General features: G+C 38.3%; 1 protein-coding gene across 3 annotated transcripts in view; it reads left to right on the top strand.

Moving 5' to 3' along the window:
• The first annotated feature begins 1740 nt into the window (after positions 1-1740).
• COLQ (collagen like tail subunit of asymmetric acetylcholinesterase) overlaps positions 1741-16236 on the top strand; it is a 68543-nt gene continuing 54047 nt past the window's right edge. For all 3 annotated transcript variants that reach the window (XM_087917660.1, XM_087917661.1, XM_026708248.2), the window contains exons 1-2: positions 1741-1972; positions 8969-9111. In XM_087917660.1, coding sequence (XP_087773786.1) covers positions 1867-1972; positions 8969-9111 — 249 coding nt within the window. In that variant the 5' untranslated portion in view covers positions 1741-1866. The remainder of the gene's footprint in view (positions 1973-8968; positions 9112-16236) is intronic.

Raw genomic sequence — 16236 nt, 5'->3', positions numbered from 1 at the left:
TTGAGGTCCTCAGAGTAGGATGGAACACATCAAATGACTCCTTTGACCATTGTTGCCGGGGTGGGGTGGACTAGGGGTTTATTGCTTTTTTTTTTTTATATTGCGTTTTTATCCTTGTAAGCTGCAGTCTATAAGTTAGTTAGGCATAAAGAATGGTGCCCTTCAACTATACCTATAATTGGCATGCAGTTACTGATCCTTCATAGCATAATTCACTGGTAACCAAGAGGTGGCTTGGTTATACCAGTAGTTCTTTTATAATAGAATGAGGGAGAATGAAACTTCAATATCTTTTGCTTGCACTGTTTCTGCTCTTTGAAAAGGAAAATCTAAACATCTAAGATAAGGATTTGGACCAAATAATGATTAGTTATGAGATCTTTCTAAATAGCACAAAAATAAGTTTGAAGATGGGAGTTAAAGTTTAATAGCTTCTGTTTGAACTTGAGAGCCATATAGAAAATGCCATACTAGGTAAGTAGAAATAAAATGTCTTTTCTTATCCATATTTCAGTATAACAGCAATAATCTAGACCCCAGCATATCTGCATCATTGCAACTTGGCCAAAGAATTAATCCCTTAGAGCAGTACTTTCCAAACTGTTCTATTTAGAGACCCTGACATTCCTTAGAAGCTTACTAGGTCTTCCCCATAACTGCAGATTGGTTTCCCTGAAAAACATTTTGCCCTTCAGTAATAATATAGTTGTTTTCTTACTAAATGGTTGCAGAAAAAAGATTTGGATGAGGGCCAGGGCAAATTCTGATTCACAATTCATATAGAACATGAAGTGCATTTGTAACATACAAAACTTGTTATAAGATGGAAAGTTTGAGAAACAGATTGAGAAACCTTTTTATTTTAGTTACTGAAAATTCAAAATACCTTAGTTGAAGAGGGTTATTGCTGCATCATTACAATAAGTATAATTCAAACTTAATGATATTTACTAGAAAAGTGATCTCCAACCTTTTTGTGCTATTAGATTTGAAATGTTAAAAACATAGTCTCAGCATTCTTAGGAGTACCGAAGTGTAAGACCAAATGGGGATTGTGGGTGAATAACAACACCATGTGCGAATGTGGAGAGATGCAGAGTTCAGCTCATTTGTTGGTCTACTAATTACTATCAAATATGCTAAGAGATAAATTTCTGGCCAATGTTAAAGCCAAAAAGGTGGCTTCATTTTGTTGATTTATGATTTGATCTGGACACAAAATAAATAAATTAAAGCATGCATTGACAAAGGTTCTGGAGAGAAAACCCATTACATGTACAAAGCAGCAATTTACCAAAATGTTAATTAGCCCTTCCAAGCTCCCACATTGGTGCTTGGGGGCACCAGGCTGAAGGCCTTGGCACTTGATATTGAATAGTGCTCTACTACCTCAATTAAATGTGTTAAATCACATGAAGTTTTGAAATGAATTATGGAAACACTGTGAAAAAAACATGAGGTTAGTAACTGCATGTCCTGGATGTTGAAATTGTTAATGGAGTTATCTTCATTCATGAATGGATTTAGCTCAGTGATCATCTAGTTATCAATCAGAGGCATGGCTTTCCCACTCAGCTTCATACCACACCCTCCCTCTCTTCATTAGTGCTCTGGCTATGTTTTAATAGCTGGTATTTGTGATGGGGGCATCTGATCCAATGCTTGAGTTAAATATAGCCCTGTCTAGTGTAAGGAGAAGATTTAATGGGAAATGGTTAGCATTCTTTCTCCCTAAAGAACAGAGGGAGAGGGAGAGAGAGACGAGAGAGACATGCACACATAAACATCTCGAACCAGTGAGAGGCTGAAGGAGGAAAGGCAAGCAGAAAAGACAGTGGTCAAGAAATCATACAGCTTGCAGCCAGAATGGTTATCCTCAGCTGGATTGCTCTGGGATTTTATCTTCAGGTCTTTTTCTGCTGGGCTTTGTCTCAAACCTCTTTTGTCGACAGTGTCTTCTCCATTTCAGCAGGTAAATGACAACCTAGCTTTGCCTCTTGGTGAGTTACATATCTTCTCTTAGGTGATTTTTCTGAAACATGTTTTTTTATCTCTAATCTCTTCTAATCATTAAAGCTTTGAGAAACTTGATTGCAAATGTAAATGAAGCTGTAGCTCATATATATATGAGCTACAGCTCATCTAAGCGTGAACATCTCTTATTTAACAGTAAACCGATCACATTCCTAGGAAATATGCTCTGTTCTGTCATATGGGTCTGGTGCTTTATTTTGACAGTTGATGTTGCCTTGAACATGTTATTTAACTTGGACATCAGGGAAGAGAAATGAATTATATTGTATTATCCATTTTGTCAATATATTCCTGACTTTATCCTGCATTATTGAACATAATCAGGATAAACATCTTATGAAAAATAATACTCAAACTATCAAAAACTCAGATAACTTTGATAGCCAATTGCTGTAAAAAAAACACTGCATGGAAAAACCTGACCATCACCCAGTGTGGATTGTCTGAGGCGGGAATCTTATTTACCACTCTAATCCTTGGTTTTCCTTCAGCTGTATGCAGTGGAAAGAAGACAGGGAATAGGCAATGCTTTTTTTCCCCAATCAATTTCAGCTTCATTCTCAGAGTGAAAAGGTTTCTTTATCAGTACGCATAATGGAGATCCCAACCACTTGGAAAGAAAGCAACAATTTAAACATTTAAATCTAGTTTTGAATTCATTCTACCTGGAATGACCATTTGTCTGAATGACATTAGTTACTACAATGTGTAATTTTAAAGGTGAACTTCGCAGCTTTCTAAAAAGGAATGTTAACTTCTTAAAATTATTAAAGACATCAGAGGGAAGCAATTTGAAGAAATTCGTTTAAGAATTAGTCTGGATATAATTATTGTGTAACGTTTCTTTAAAATATTGACTTTAGATTTATGTTTTTTGTAATTGATGAAACTTTAACTTCATGGCTCAACTACACATTTGTGCCAAGAATCATTATATATATTAGGCATATTAGAGTTATGAAATAGTTATTAAAAATATACCCATACACTGAACTAACACAAATTAATATAGTGTCTAGAACTGTGCTTACTGAGACTCTCTTTTAAAGTTCACAAATTAATTTTGTGTAGGGATCAAATGGCAATTTGCAGAGGTCAAAGGAAGGACTGGAAGGGCAATAAAATCTTATTGTTATTTTTGCATGTCTGCTTTTTCTTTTCTCTCTTTTAAAAGTCTTTTTTTTAAAAATACATTAAAAAAAACATAAAAATGACCTACAATTTGGATAACCATCGTCTGCTGAATTCTTGCAAAAGTTCTTTCATCTTTTTTGTGGACTTGATGCTTCAAAGCATCTATGTAGAATACACATAGCAAATATCTAATAAAGATGCGCAGCAGCAGGGGGAATCCCACTCTCTTATTTCTATCTAGTACAAGTAAAGGCGTTCTCTCAGGAGAGGCTAATTTAAAATGAACAAACACAGACAAACTAGCTGAAGCAGCTAAACAGGGTTACTAAGCAGAGTATCAAACAAATGCAGCTTGGGAGCAAAATAATTGATTATCACCATGATATCATGTTGTGATAAAGAGACGTGGTTTTACCATGGGTTCGTTCCCCTAACCCAACATCTCCAAAACTAGGTGCCATCTTGTTTCCAGAAATAGTAGTGGATCCTCTTGGCTCTGATTTCTTGATGCTGAAACACCACTTCTAAAGGAATTGCTTCAAGGTTTTAGGTTACATAAGGTAATGTGGCCATGATTCTTCATTTCTGTTTGACTGCTATAGCAGTTGAGTTACTAACAACAAATCTGCAGGGGTGAAAATATTTATGGATGGATCTTTTAAAATGCATTTTCTTTAGTGCATTTTCTTAGTTTTGGCAATTGAGCTGATTTTTTACAGGCTTTGCTGCAGTTTTAAAGGAAATCTGCTTTCTCATAGAGCAGGGCTGTCAAACTCGTGGCCTGTGGGCCGGATGCATCACTTGCTGCACACACCCATGCCCCATTTAGTGAAGGGGAAAAAATGATACATCACATGATGACGTGACAATGTAAGTTTGATATCCCTGTCATAGAGCTTGGAGGCTAACTATTTTCCAATTGGTGGGAATTGTTATATAAATTTGCTCTTAGCTCCTCATCTTCCCATTCTGCAAAGGTTATATCTCCATAGTGTTTCTGTTGTTTTAAGGAAGGAGGAGCTTTGTGAAGCAGAGTGGTATTCAGCAGGTTCTGACCAGTTCTGGAGAACTGGTGGTGGAAATTTTGAATAGTTCGGAGAAAATCCCACCTCTGGAGATTTTACAGTATCCTTCTCCTGCCATGCCCACCAAGCCATACCCACAAAACCAGTAGTAAATTTTTTTGAATCCCACTACTGTTGTGAAAACCTGGAACCATGCTGTTCACTTAAAAAAGATGTTTTATTTTTGTTTTGTTTTGTGAAAACCCAAATAAAATTGCTTTTTTTAAAAAAAAGGCTTGTCAGCTCTGCAGTCCCTTCTTCCAATGAAAAAGTTTTGATATGTGAACTGTCAAACAAAACAGAGGCTGGATGTGGCAGTTCTGTCCTCCTAGTCAGCTGGAGAGGGCTTTGATTGTATGAAGTATCTTCTCTGCCCTTTGAAATTGGTGGTGGTATAGATGGCAATTGTGATTGAAAGAAACCTGTACTTTGTTTTAGTCTTTCATAACATATCCATATTGTGCTGCAACACCTGCCTGCTATGTAAGTTATAGGGGTTCAGGTCTTGCAAAAACACCATGAATTCTCTGTTGCTGAGGAATATTCATATAATGCAATGTTCTTTCCATCAGTGTATCAAGACCTAGCATCCTTTGTAAGCAGGATGATTTGTTGGCTTGTTTTTTGAAATCAGCTGAGTCATTTCTATAGTAAGACAGAATGAGACAGACATATTTGGGAATAAATTCTGGATGCCATAGAAGGGCAACACAATGTTACTTATTTAATTTTGTTGTTTTGATATTAGATGTCATGAAAAATTTTTGTGAGATTTTTGATCTCAAAATAATTTGCTTGGCTTTCAATATAGGTAGATGCATTAATACTAAACAGAGTTCAAGACACTGCAATAGTCATTATATTTCTCCCACCTCTGCTCTTTAAAGTCTGGAACATTTCACGTATAAGGACTGCAGCAATTTTATGTTTCAAAGTTTCCAATACAATGTGCATTACATTTACAGTTTAGCAAAATAATCAGTTTAGTTAATTATGTAGTTAAGGCCAGCTTTTTTACTTGCTACTTGTAAGTAAATAGTCACAGCAAATCTGATTGTTTAGAACATACTGAAATTAAGAGCTTTTCTCTTATTGAACCAGTAGGAAAAAAACTCAAAGAAAAGAAAAAATTTGCACATTTGCAAACAGGCTACATGGGGCTGTACTTGAAGACTACCTAATCCTGCATTGTAGCAATGTGAGCAATGAAGGATATGCCTCAGTATGCCCATTAAACTGTGTGACTTCATGAGCTGTGCCAGTTGCCAGTTTGCTTCCAGGTGTGATTCAAGATGTTGGTTGTTTTCTATAATGCTCTGAATGGCATAGGATCTACCAGTTTCCCATAGTGTCTTCAGCTGATTGGATATTCCAGGATTGAAGCTCCAGGTTCCTTCGATTAAACAATGCCATCTATTTGCACCATTGAGTTCTGAATGCCCTCTCCCTCTGCTGTTGTTCAGAAAGCAGTGAAGACCTGGCTGTTCGCTTAAGTCAGGGGTGCCAAACTCACATCGACATGGTGGTGTCACGTATGTATCGAGACTTTTTTCGCCTTCACTAAACCGGGCTTGGGCATGGCCAACACGGGATGCATCCAGCCCGCAGGCTGTGAGTTTGACAGCCCTGGCCTCAGTCTAAGGCTTAGGTCTTTTGTGAAGGAGAGGCAGATCTCTCACTTCATCATACTTGCCATCTTGCCACTCAATCAGCCAATTTAATTTTTCAGTCAGACATAATTACAAAACTATTTAAAACTAAGAAAAACCTTCTGTAAAATAGAGCACATGGTCCCTTTATTTCATCTGCTGATCCATAGAAAATTTGGTTGGCCTGTTAGAATTATTAGAGAGAGATTCATTCATTTCTTGTTCACATTCTCTTGCACTCTCTTTTTTTTAAAACAAAAAACAAAATTTAGGAAGCATCCTATTATACTGCTATGCTCTGCATGGGTTCCACTGCAGATTTCATTTCATCACAATAGGTGTTAATTATTTTTATCAAACTTTTAAATCAGCAAGCAGGACTTAAATACTTTGAAGATCATATAATAAGTACAAAATGTCAATCCATATTGTAAGCCACAGCAGTAAAAAAAAAAGAAAAAAGGACTTGTACAGTTGTAAAATCAAACTCTTCCCATAAACTTAATTCCTGAAGGGTTTTCCTGATGACAATTAATAATAATAATAATAATAATAATAATAATAATAATAATAATAATAATAATAATAATAGTACTTTATTGTCATTGTACATATATACACAGTATACACATACAACGAAATTCACATAACACATAACAATAGAAGAAGGCAGCTATAGAAAATGAACAGAAGAACAGAATAAGCCTTCTTCCTAACTGATGCCAAATGAAATCTTTGCTTGTCTGTTTAGTTTCAGAAGTCAAAACTGTTCATGCAAAGGCAATTTGACGAACATAAAATATTGAAAACATAAAAGCTGCAGCAGAGATTATGACTGCAGTATAATAGCTGGTAAAACAATGCTGGGGACATTCCAAGGGAGAGACTTCTTAGAGTCAGGGAACTTCGGGTTTGACACTGAGCCATAATGAAGCTAGGAAACACAGAGATAGTGCCAAAAGAATGAGTATGCCCCATAGAATGAATCACGGACCTATTATTCAATGGGCTTTTAATAGAAACCCTCTTGTTTGTCTTGTGACCTACTGAAGTACAATGTGCTCACTCACATTCTCCTGTGAGAATCCAGAATCTCCTAAGCTGAGTCACTTATTGCATGAGTGTTTCAGATGGAATGACTGTGTATGATTTTTCATGGCTATATTGTTCAGAGTGCTCAGAGGAAGTTTAATCCTTATAGGCAAGCAGACATCAGGACTTAATTTCTGAAAACTGAAAAAAGGCTGGACAGATGGCAAGACTGTATGGCAACGGTACAACTTTTCCCAATGTGGAAGCCCTGCAAATAGGTGGTCATTAATCCCAAATCCTAAATCAGTCTAGCATGAGAATTATGAGATCCACACACCTGGAAAACATCCAGATTGCAGAAAACAGCTCTATGCTTATATGAGCACGTCATATCTGCATTTATTGATAAATGTGAAGTGTGATCGAGGTGCACTAAATACATTCATTCCAAAGGCCACAAATTATAACTCTAGAAGGGCAGACTATCTTCAGAATTATAATAAATCTCTACCTTAAAGTAAAAGCAATGGTTACAAATGGTTACACTGGGCTTAAATCAAAAGAATAAATTAATGGAAGTGGAGCAGAGAACAGAAGGAATTAGCCAAATCAGAGAAGTATGTGTAGCTTAACCCGTACTTTACTTTTCAAAACAAAAAAAACCATTAGTTTTAAATTAGCAGAAGAACCAGTATCATAGGCTTTTGCTAAATGTCTATAGATACATTGCCTTATTTTAGTGTTTTTCCTAATTATAATAATATACAATATCTAGAAGATTTAGGACATTTCTGACAGGATGGGCTCTGTTACACTGATCTCTTTCTGACAATATCATTGGAAGGTTCTTCCAAATGGCTTCACTTCCAGGTTGACAGATTGTGTTCCCTGTGCTTTCACACCACACCCTTCTGAAGCAGTGGACCTGAATTATTTTGAAGTCAGATGTGCCTTAGGAACAATCATTAAAAACCAATTTTGAAATTGAAGTGCTGTCTCTGGGAATGTGAACATTCATAAGGATGTGAGTCTAGCCAGAGCAATGATTAATGAAATGAGTTTTATAATTACAGTGGAAAAAATTATATGTTTACGGAAAATATATGACTGGGACAAGCAAAGCTAATTACATCTTAAATCCAGCAGCATGTATTCCATGTGTGTGTGCCTCTAAAGACAGGCAGAAGAAAGTGACTTCAGATTAGTCTAAATCTCTTAGACAAGCAAAAGAAACTCAAGAGTAAATCTTCAACAGTCTTTCTACATACTTCTGCATCTTGGATCAGTAAGTCATGAGGTGCTAAAGAATCTGTGCTGTTAGATTTGGATCACCAACATTTTGAAATGACAAAATATTGTTAATGGTTGTTTCTTTCACTCTGCTTCTGGCTATTTGTTCTTCTCCTCATAGCTGACTAGCTGCTATTTGCACACTAATCTTGTTAAACAGAGTAAAGGTAGACTTTGTCAGTCGTTTTCACAATAATTGGCCGTGCTGTTTTGAAATCAGTGATGGAAAGGAATCAGACAGAGAATTGGGGGAGGTGGAGCAAAATAGCAAGAACCTGGTTACTTGTGGTGATTTTTGCCCTCCCATATTAATCAGCTGTTGATTGCATCATCCAGAACAACTTTGCAGCTTGTGGGTACCTCTGAGGAAAACAGCTGTGTTCTGTTTTCGATTGGTCCCAAGGCATTGAAGACCAAAAATGATAACTGAGCGGAAGTGTCTAGACATAGACAAAAAAGAGAGAGAGATTTGAATGGTGCAGCAAAAATATTTTAAGCGGTGATCTTGGGTGAGGAGAATGACAAACTGGTCTCCATTTAAAGACACAAAGACATTGGGACCATTATTGCCTCATTACTATATCTCTATTATCTCTGTCATCTTTATCTTTATATAATTTTGACACAGCTTTAATTATTTTAATAATGTGTGCAAGTGTATCTTTCTCCAAATACAACGAATTATATTACATTTGTGTTTCATGATACAGTTTTTTGAGAGTATAAATGGACCTCATCAAAGACCACAATTAATCTTTCCAACAGCCCTCCCTTGTCTGGACCAGAAGAAACGGATCAATACTAACCGAGGATGCTCTTTTGTTGCTCTTGCGCTTCCTCCTCCCCCTCCTCCACCGCCACCACCACCATTATTTCCTCCACCACACTTCACACATGTGTGGGATTCTGTAAGTATAGATTTAAGCATATATATATATATTCTTACCTTTTGTTAGAAATCACCAGATCATATAGCATAGGGCACTATGCAATTCTAATAACTAAAGTAGATTAAGACCATAATCTAGTAGCAACTGTACTTATCTGAGAGACGATTGATGGAATTTAACCAGATTTACTTCTGAGCAAGCATGCAAGAAGATTGCATTATGATTCTTTTTGAAAAAGCATTATATATTTTAAGTACATTTCAGAGCAATAATATAATACAATTGAAATGAATAATTTTTATATTAGAAGATTTAGTAGAATAAATACATGCAGCTTTTTAAATGAAGTGATGATTTGGCAAAAGTTTCTTTGTAATTTGATAAAGTTGTAATTGATAAAGTTATGTCAGATGTCCAGTGTAAGCATTTGCAAGCGTTGCAATGGATCCTGTCATTAATTTTGTACCATGTGCTCTGGCTCTGATTCTAAATGAAATTCATGCCATCCTGGCCCATGTTTCCCCTTGTTTTCATTTGTATTTGGAGATCAATCAATATGGCTTCAGCTTCTGCATCTTGGGATTTCAAGCCAAGGATTTATTTATTTTTGCAAACTGCCTACTTATCCATTGTACCATATTTAGGATAACCTGCATGTCTTGTGGAATAGTGGAAAGCGATATATGTCAAATTAAAGAACATGAGAAGACAACATTCATAATGAGAGACATCATGCTGTTTCCCTTAATTTGCAAAGTATCTGGACAATGGTTATCAATCAACCATTTCCAACTCATTGTAAGCCAAACTGTTTACACAACGAATGTTCACTTATCTTCAAGTCCTATAAACCAAGGGTCCCTGACCTGTGGACCACGGCTGCAGAACTGTGCAAGTGAGCTGCCATTCGCACAGAACCATCCTCTCTCCTTCCCACCTCTGTGTCAGGCCGCAAAACTGGAAAGATTGGGGATTGCTGCTATAAACTCCCAAGTTGAAGAATGTGATTCTGTGTCATACAATCTGATGCTTAAAATGTTTCAAACAGGTCTCACATAATACTGCAGGTGTGCTATAATTGCCTGCCAAATTAAGTGGCGCACAATCCTATGTCAAAAATGATTGGATTGAGTACTCATTTCAGCAGCACGTATACTAAAACCAATGGGATTGAAAGAGATGAGGAAATGGAAAGTACCATTTCTTCTAATGGACATCATTTTGAAGAGTGTTTTAACTCACATCTCCTGTTTTGCATGTGAAAATAGTGAGATTAGCAGGATTAACTTGTCAATGGCCATAGGATTTCAGATATTTTTTGCCCTTTTCCCACCATGCTCCATTCCACTCTGTTTTATTCATTATTTAAAATAAGCTTTGCTGTGTTTTATTATTCATTTGACAATGGGCTTTTTCTTTTAATGTTGCACCAGGTGTGTATATGGAGTGGAGGAGATAAAAACAGTCAAGCTGGCGGACATAATCATATCATCAAAGCCCTACCTTTTTAATATGTTTTGCTATCTTATTTTTTACTTTCTCCCTATGGACACTTTTCTTGAAGTTGAAGACTTAAGAAAATAGTTTAACTATGCTACTATAATGCCTGAATTATCAAAGTTTCTCCCTTCTCCCTAGTTCCTTGTACCTCTGCTCTTTGTAATTTAACAGAGAACTTTAAGGAGAATCTGAAAGGCTGCTGAGACAGGTTTTTTCCTCTTGTAATTGGGAATGGAGGAGGGCTCCATTATAATCCTTGAGAAGAGCTGTTGAAAACAAATGAGTGGGTGGGTGGGTGTGAGGACATTTTTGTAACTAGCTTGCATATGAGAAATAGTGGTTAGTATAGAAATAGAAATGAATTTCTAAATAGGATACCTTATTTTGGAAAACAATATTTGTAGGTCAGGATTGAACTGAATCCATAATTAATCTCTCTGACAGCCCTCCTTCGATTGGGATCCTTGTTGCTGTCTGAGCTTGGTTGTTTTCTTGCAGACGTTTCCTTACCAAACTTAGGTAGCATCATCAGTGCTGCAAGAAAACAACTATGCTCAGAGAGAAGCTAAGGACCCCACAAAACTTATTTCACAGGCATTTCATGTATGTGTGTGTGTGTGTGTGTTGGCATTCAGCTTTGTTCGGGTATTTTCCCACATCTTTGTAGTTGTGCTTTTAAAGTTAAAGTTAAAGTTCTGCTACAACTTATATATATATATATATATATTCTTAAGTTTTCGCGGGTACTTACATGTATGGCATTCAGCTTTGTTCGGGTATTTTCCCACGTCATTGTAGTTGTGCTTTTAAAGTTGTCGCAACGTTTCGGCAGAATCTCATCTGCCATCATCAGGCTTCTGTATAGCGGGTGTGAATCTGCTTTGTACATAGAAGTGTGGTGGTAGCATCTTGTGTGGCCTTCATGGGTGTGGGTCTGGTGTCATTCTTCATGTTAGGTACTCGTTTGTTAATGAGGGTGGGTTTCCAAATGGCTGGTAGGCAGGAGGTATCATCTCGTTTATTCATGCTGTGTGGGCATTTTTCTATCTCTATGGCTTCTCTGATTATTCTGTTGTTGAAGTGTTGAGTTTTGGTGATAGTTCTGGTATTTTTAAAGTCAATCTCATGTCCTGTGGCTTTGAGGTGCTGGACCAGGGAAGAGGTCAGTTCTTCTTTTTTGATTGAGTTCTTGCGTTCTTCAATGCGTGCGCATCGGACAAACCAACAGAAGAATTTGCTCATGCATTGAAGAATAAACGAGATAATACCTCCCGCCTACCAGCCATTTGGAAACCCACACCCACACTGATGATGAGACATGACCACGGACCAGAAGCCGTACAGCAGCTGCATCACTACCCGCTTCAAACCCCTCCGACCCATACATGAAGCAAACTGACAAAATGTGGCACGACCATGAACCCGAAGCCAAACAACAGGATCACAGCTCACCAGCTCAAATCCCCTGACAACTAAGACTAACCTGAACACAGCCAAGCCCCCACCTTAACAGAACACACCCCCAGCCAATTAGAACACAGCCAACCCCCAACCAATCAGATCACAGCCAGGCCCCCAACCAGCCAGAACACACCCCCACCCAATCAGAACACAGCCAAACCCCCACCCAGTCAAGTTGCACTCCACTGGCAGTTAAAGAAAAACAGCTGCAAGCTCACATTACTCAAGAAGCACAAAGCCGAAGATTACAAGCCTCGAAGATGGCCGAATGAGATTTTGTCGAACAACGTCGCAAAATACTTCAATTTTACGCAGGAGAAAACCCGAATAACCAAAGATAGATAGATAGATAGATAGATAGATAGATAGATAGATATAGATATAGATATAGATATAGATATAGATATAGATATAGATATAGATATAGATATAGATATAGATATAGATATAGATATATATATATTCTGAGGTTCTCATGGGTATTTGTATGTGGATCTTTGGTTGTTGTTCGGGTTTTCTCCGCGTAAGATTCAAGTATCTAGGCAACGTTTCGATGAAGTCTCATTCATCATCTTCAGGCTTCTGTCTCCGGCTCTGTGCTTCTCAGAGTGATGTGAGATTGCAGCTGCTTCCTCCTTTTAACTGCTAGTGGGGTGGGACTTGATTGGGTGGGGGCTTGGCTGTATTCTGATTGGGTGGGGGTGTGTCCTCATTGGTAGGGGTTTGGCTGTGTTCTGATTGGTTGGGGTTGGCCGTGTTCTGATTGGTTGGGAGGCGTGTTCTGTTCAGGTGGGGCTTGGTTGTGCTCAGGTTAGTCTTAGTTGCTGGGGATTTGAGTTGGTGAGCTGTGATCTTGCTGTTTGGCTTCGAAGTTCGTGGTCGTGCTGCATCTTCATAGTGGGTGTCGGTTTGCTTCATGTATGGCTCGGAGGGGTTTGAAGTGGGTAGTGATGCAGCTGCAGTGCAGCTTCTGGTCCATGGTCGTGTCTCATCTTCTGAGTGGGTGTGAGTCTGTTTTCATGAGAGCCACACAAGATGCCACCACCACACTTCCATGTAGAAAACAGACTCACACCCACCCAGTACTCCAGCTGTATCATTTTACTCTTTACAGATTGTCTAACGTTTAGATACCTTAAATCCGTATGCTTGCTCCTAGTTTTTACAGCAATATTCGTGGCCATTTGAATTGCTGCCTGATTATCTTCATGTACAATTATAGGATAATTTACAGTTATACCCATATCATTCATCATTTGTTTATACATAATTAATTCAGTACATAACAGCTTATAAACAGGAGAATTCTGCCTCCATAGTAGACAAACTTATATGCTGTTGTCTTATTGACTTCCAACCTATTAATGTTTTACCCAGCATTATGGCTGTTCCTGAAGCTCGACTTTCTTGTGTCTCTTTCTGATGCAAACCTAGTATCTGCATAAGCACCTTGGCATGAGATCACCTTGCTTCTAGATACAGTGCATGGTAGTAATGTTCCTTTAAGATATCTAAAATTTTCTTTGAAGCATTCCAATGACACTGAAGTGGATCATTATTGTGTCTTGCCAGCCTGATTAATACTGTTATATCTGGCCTTGGACCAATTGCTACTGTATGATAAGCTACCAATCAAAGATTGATATATTACCTTATCAAACTTGGGACTTTGAGCATCCATTTTGCAAATATCCTGACTCATTGGAGTCTTTGCAGGCTTACAAAGTTCCATCTTATAATCTATTAGCAATTTAGATATCTTATCCTCCTGAGATATCTTAAAACCTTTCTGTGTTTTCAGTATATTCAAACCTAGATATCTCTTTATCTCCCTAATTGCTTGATGATTTTTCATGTTTCCTTGGCTAATGATGCTCTTTTGTTGGAGTATTTTCCCATATCTTTGTAGTTGTGCTTTTAAAGTTAGAAGTTAAAGTTCTGCTGTAACTTATATATATATATATATTCTTAAGTTTAAACGGGTACTTACATGTATGGCATTCAGCTTTGTTCGAATTATTTTCCCACGTCATTGTAGTTATTGCTTTTAAAGTTGTCGCATTTCGGCAGGAATCTCATCTGCCATCATCAGGGCTTCTGTATAGCGTGGTGTGAATCTGCTTTGTACATAGAAGTGTGGTGGTAGCATCTTATTAGCGGCCTTCAGTGTGGTCTGGTGTCATTCTTCATGTTGGGTACTCGTTTGTTAATGAGGGTGGGTTTCCAAATGGCTGGTAGGCAGGAGGTATCATCTCGTTTATTCATGCTGTGTGGGCATTTTTCTATCTCTATGGCTTCTCTGATTATTCTGTTGTTGAAGTGTTGAGTTTTGGTGATAGTTCTGGTATTTTTAAAGTCAATCTCATGTCCTGTGGCTTTGAGGTGCTGGACCAGGGAAGAGGTCAGTTCTTCTTTTTTGATTGAGTTCTTGCGTTCTTCAATGCGTGCGCATCGGACAAACCAACAGAAGAATTTGCTCATGCATTGAAGAATAAAACGAGATAATACCTCCCGCCTACCAGCCATTTGGAAACCCACACCCACGCACTGATGATGAGAACATGACCACGGACCAGAAACCCCGTACAGCAGCTGCATCACTACCGCTTCAAACCCCTCAGGCTACCACATGAAGCAAACTGACAAGTGTGGCACGATACCATGAACCCGAAGCCAAACAACAGGATCACAGCTCACCAGCTCAAATCCCGATGACATAAGACTAACCTGAACACAGCCAAGCTTCCCCACCTTAACAGAACACACCCCAGCCAATTCAGAACACAGCCAACCCCTGCAACCAATCAGATCACAGCCAGTGCCCCCAACCAATAAGAACACATGTTTCACCCAGTCAGGAACACAGTTAAACCCCCACCCAGTCAAGTTGCACTCACTGGCAGTTAAAGAAAAAAAGCTGCAAGCTCACATTACTCCAAGAAGCACAAAGCCGAAGATTACAAGCCTGAAGATGACGAATGAGATTTTTGTCGAAGCGTTGCCAAAATACTTCCAATTTTACGCAGGAGAAAACCCGAATAACCAAAGATAGATAGATAGATAGATAGATAGATAGATAGATAGATATAGATATAGATATAGATATAGATATAGATATAGATATAGATATAGATATAGATATAGATATAGATATAGATATAGATATATATATATATTCTGAGGTTCTCGCGGGTATTTGTATGTGGATCTTTGGTTGTTGTTGTTCGGCTTTCTCCCGCGTAAGATTCAAGTATCTAGGCAACGTTTCGATGAAGTCTCATTCATCATCTTCAGGCTTCTGTCTCCGCTCTGTGCTTCTCAGAGTGATGTGAGATTGCAGCTGCTTCCTCCTTTAACTGCTAGTGGGGGTGGGACTTGATTGGGTGGGGGTCTTGGCTGTGTTCTGATTGGGTGGGGTGTGTCCCGGCATTGTAGGGGTTTGGCTGTGTTCTGATTGGTTGGGGGTTGTACGTGTTCTGATTGGTTGGAGGCGTGTTCTGTTCAGGTGGGGCTTGGTTGTGCTCAGGTTAGTCTTAGTTGCTGGGGATTTGAGTTGGTGAGCTGTGATCTTGCTGTTTGGCTTCGAGTTCGTGGTCGTGCTGCATCTTTCATAGTGGGTGTCGGTTTGCTTCATGTATGGCTCGGAGGGGTTTGAAGGGTGGTAGATGATGCAGCTGCAGTGCAGCTTCTGGTCCATGGTCGTAAATGTCTCATCTTCTGAGTGGGTGTGAGTCTGTTTTCATGAGAGCCACACAAGATGCCACCACCACACTTCCATGTAGAAAACAGACTCACACCCACCCAGTACTCCAGCTGTATCATTTTACTCTTTACAGATTGTCTAACGTTTAGATACCTTAAATCCGTATGCTTGCTCCTAGTTTTTACAGCAATATTCGTGGCCATTTGAATTGCTGCCTGATTATCTTCATGTACAATTATAGGATAATTTACAGTTATACCCATATCATTCATCATTTGTTTATACATAATTAATTCAGTACATAATAGCGATAAACAGGAGAATTCTGCCTCCATAGTAGACAAACTTATATGCTGTTGTCTTATTGACTTCCAACCTATTAATGTTTTACCCAGCATTATGGCTGTTCCTGAAGTCGACTTTCTTGTGTCTCTTTCTGATGCAAAACTAGCATCTGCATAAGCACTCAGTATGAGATC

The sequence above is a fragment of the Pseudonaja textilis genome, chromosome Z (genome assembly GCF_049901715.1).
Source record: "Pseudonaja textilis isolate UNSWEBS1 chromosome Z, rPseTex1.2, whole genome shotgun sequence".
NCBI lineage: Eukaryota > Metazoa > Chordata > Lepidosauria > Squamata > Elapidae > Pseudonaja > Pseudonaja textilis.
This window is presented reverse-complemented; position numbering and strand designations above follow the sequence as displayed.